This window comes from Limulus polyphemus, unplaced genomic scaffold (genome assembly GCF_000517525.1).
Source record: "Limulus polyphemus unplaced genomic scaffold, Limulus_polyphemus-2.1.2 Scaffold449, whole genome shotgun sequence".
NCBI lineage: Eukaryota > Metazoa > Arthropoda > Merostomata > Xiphosura > Limulidae > Limulus > Limulus polyphemus.
The window spans coordinates 375,177-378,750 of record NW_013666059.1 but is presented as its reverse complement, the minus strand read 5'-3'; the positions used below and the strand labels follow the sequence as shown (position 1 = coordinate 378,750).

At 33.2% G+C, this 3,574-nt stretch overlaps 1 protein-coding gene across 1 annotated transcript in view; it reads right to left on the bottom strand.

Annotated features, from left to right (window-relative positions):
• Positions 1-3,574, bottom strand: part of LOC106458347 (trafficking protein particle complex subunit 9-like) — a 65,787-nt gene continuing 62,213 nt past the window's right edge. The window contains 2 exon segments of the mRNA XM_022384536.1: positions 1-506; positions 1,768-1,892. Coding sequence (XP_022240244.1) covers positions 225-506; positions 1,768-1,892 — 407 coding nt within the window. The 3' untranslated portion in view covers positions 1-224.

The window sequence follows — 3,574 nt, the reverse complement described above, 5'->3', positions numbered from 1 at the left end:
CAAATACAACCATCCTCCAGTTTCGGCAACCAGTTTCTTCAATTCAATAAACAAAATCGTGTGGCACATAAGTAAATTTTTTTTTAATAGCAGAAACCACATACTTTTTCTATATATATATTCCACTGAGAGGTATCTGCAAGGATCTCATAAACTTCAATACTGGCACAGTTGTTAGCACTCTCAAAGCTTTCAGAAATTCTCAACAGAAAAATTATGATTTCTCAACTTTCGGTGATAGTAATTTCAATTGAGGGTGTACATTTCCATATATGTCTGTTATCTTCTGGATCCTTAGAAAACATGCTAGCAGTTTTTCCATCCAGAAGCCTACCCCCTCGGGCAGGTCTGGTTGAAAGACCTCTTGGCTGTTCTTCAACAGCTGAACCTACCATTGCCCCCACACCATGATACTTGGTGCTGGTACAGCGAATATCCAACTTAAACACTCCAGTAAAGAAGAAAACAAATCCACACTGATGACGGTATGTTTCTTGAGGCTCAATCTGAAACAACAAACATATCAATTTAAATGAATGCGCAAAAATTATCAGAAGAACTTATAATAAACAAACACTGTCAATATATTCTTAACAACAAATTCTGTTGTTTTTTCATTGCTAATATGGTATTTCAGTCTTCATCATTTATCTGCTTAAAAGTATTTTATGCCATTCATTAATCTCATCAGTAAATAGATTTATTACTAAATAATTGTCATTGTTAAACATAGAATTGCTTCCATGAAAAAATTATTCTCCATGGATTCCTGTGTTCATAAACATCTTGCTATATGTCAGCTTAAACCGCTTTGTCAATATACAGATTATTTTCCAAAAACATGTTGTCTCTGATAATCATAGCTGAGTGTCCTTGTTACTCATTTATTTTATCTTTTGTTACAACCAGAAAACCCTGATTGTTGGTATGTTTTATGGTCATGATACAAAACAATTACTACCTTGTCTCTTATCTTTTACTCATAAATAATGCAACAAACATTTTTAGCCTGTCCTTATACATAATCTACTTATGAACATCTTGGCCTACCTTGTTTATAGGAAAATCACTTGATCAGTTGTATATCACATCCAACCTTAAATATAAGATGTATTTGTTGTCCACCCCGCACACAATCGGTACCCAAACATAATCAATGCTAGTGTCCACCCCCACACACAATCGGTACCCAAACATAATCAATGCTAGTGTCCACCCCCACACACAATCAGTACCCAAACATAATCAATGCTAGTGTCCACCCCCACACACAATCAGTACCCAAACATAATCAATGCTAGTGTCCACCCCCACACACAATCAGTACCCAAACATAATCAATGCTAGTGTCCACCCCCACACACAATCAGTACCCAAACATAATCAATGCTAGTGTCCACCCCCACACAATAAGTATATAAACATAATCAATGTTTATGTCAACCACACACAATAAGTATATAAACATAATCAGTTTATGTCCACCAATAACTTCTTAGTGTTTATCACACAATCTGTACATAAATATATTCAATGCTGATGTACATCAAATAACTTCTTAGCATCCACCCTGTACATATACATAACCACTTTTAGGTGTTTGTGTGTGATGCAATAAATACTTTGCTCTTATTCACCATACAATTTATATATTAATGCTACCATCAGTTAGTATCTACTACAATACCAAAATATCATCCTTTTGCTAGCTTCCATAATGTCCAACCTTTTCTATAAACATTACTGTTTTACTGATACGTGGCTTACCTTATCTATAAGTATCTTGTCAGTACCCACTACAGCTCGCAAGTTTTCCATCCTGTAGCTACACTGTCCATTCTGGTGGTCTTGATAACAGCATACCGAGAGGTAGAGAGCCTGCAAGCAAACATCTGAAACAGGCACAACAGATGAGTTATAAGCCTGCATCTAATACCACTTCTCAAGAAACATAAGAGAAATGTAAATGAAAATCAATCTTATTAATAGTGAAATCGTGTCAAAGAAAAACTGCCCTTTATATCAAATTTCAAAACCAGTTTGTGGGTACAAGAAGTCAAAATGAGAGAATAGCCTACAAGTCATAGTGAAATTACTTTTCTCTACAAAAAACAAAAAAATTGTAAGATGAAAAGAGGTTTGGTTTGTTTGAATTTTCGTGCAAAGGTATACAAGGGCTATCTGCACTAGCTATCCCTAATTTAGCAGTAAAAAAAGACTAGACGGAAGGCAGCTAGTAATCACCTCGCACCGTCAACTCTTCGGATACTTTTTACCTGGGAATAGTGGGACTGACCGTTACATATTTGGTGGGACAAGGATTCTAACTCGCGACCCTCAGGTTGCGAGTGGAGCGCCCTAACCACCTTTGGGCGCGAGATGAAAAGAGACAAACAAAAAAGTTTATAAACTTAAGAATGAATATCTTAAGTTATGAAATTGATTAATTAATGCAGAAATAAATGTTTCAAAATTATCTATATGTTCCAAAAAAGAAAATGGATAACGCATGTGAACTAACAAATATTGAGTAATATCTTGATGTTCTAACGTACAGAATTTACAAGCATGTACTTATGTATTCATGATTTTTGTTCATCAGGCTTAGCTGAGCTACAGTGTTCTTTTACTCACTTTACATAATATTTTTTCTTTATCTTTTTACAACTATCTACTTAATTCAGCTTTCAAGTTTTCTTTCTGTGTTTCAGACTAGCTAATACATGGATCAGGCCAAAAAACAACAGTCTTATGATGCTTGGTTGACCACATTTTGAGTCAGTACTAAAACAAATTTTGTAAGCAATTACTATTGCAATATACAGTCAACATTTAAAAAATGGGCATTAACATTTACCATTAAGGAATGGAGTCATGAATTGAGATTAACAAAATTAAACCAACTCTTACATATCTTAGATTTATTTAATGTTATTATTTTCCAACAAAAATTGTTGGAAAAGATCTATTTGTTTTTTTGACCAAGCAATTTGAATAATTACAAAAAATGATGGAGAGAAAATTAAGAAACAAAATATCTTATATAGTAAATATACAGTGAATAAAACATAAAAACTACATGACTCCCAAATAGTTAATTATGGAAAAATCATAAAAGGACCTATGCTTCCAAACTATTCAGTACTACGGCTGAAAGGTTCTTGTATTTTATATTAGTTTTTAAAGGCAAGTTGTGTTTATTTCAGGCCTAAAATTTTAGAAAAATAGAAAAATTACTTCATTCATAAAAGTCAGTTAAACTTAATATCACAGTTAGTACATTACACACTACAGAAGTCCATATTAATAATCCAAACTCAGAAATTATTCAGTTTCAGAAATATTTAGCATTATACATTAGATCAAAAAACTACAACAATGGATATAATTATGGAAACACAAGATACACACACATACAGGAGTAATGGATATAATTATGGAAACACAGGATACACACATATACAGGAGTAATGGATATAATTACGGAAACACAAGATACACACATATACAGGAGTAATGGATATAATTACGGAAACACAAGATACACACATATACAGAAGTAATGGAAATAATT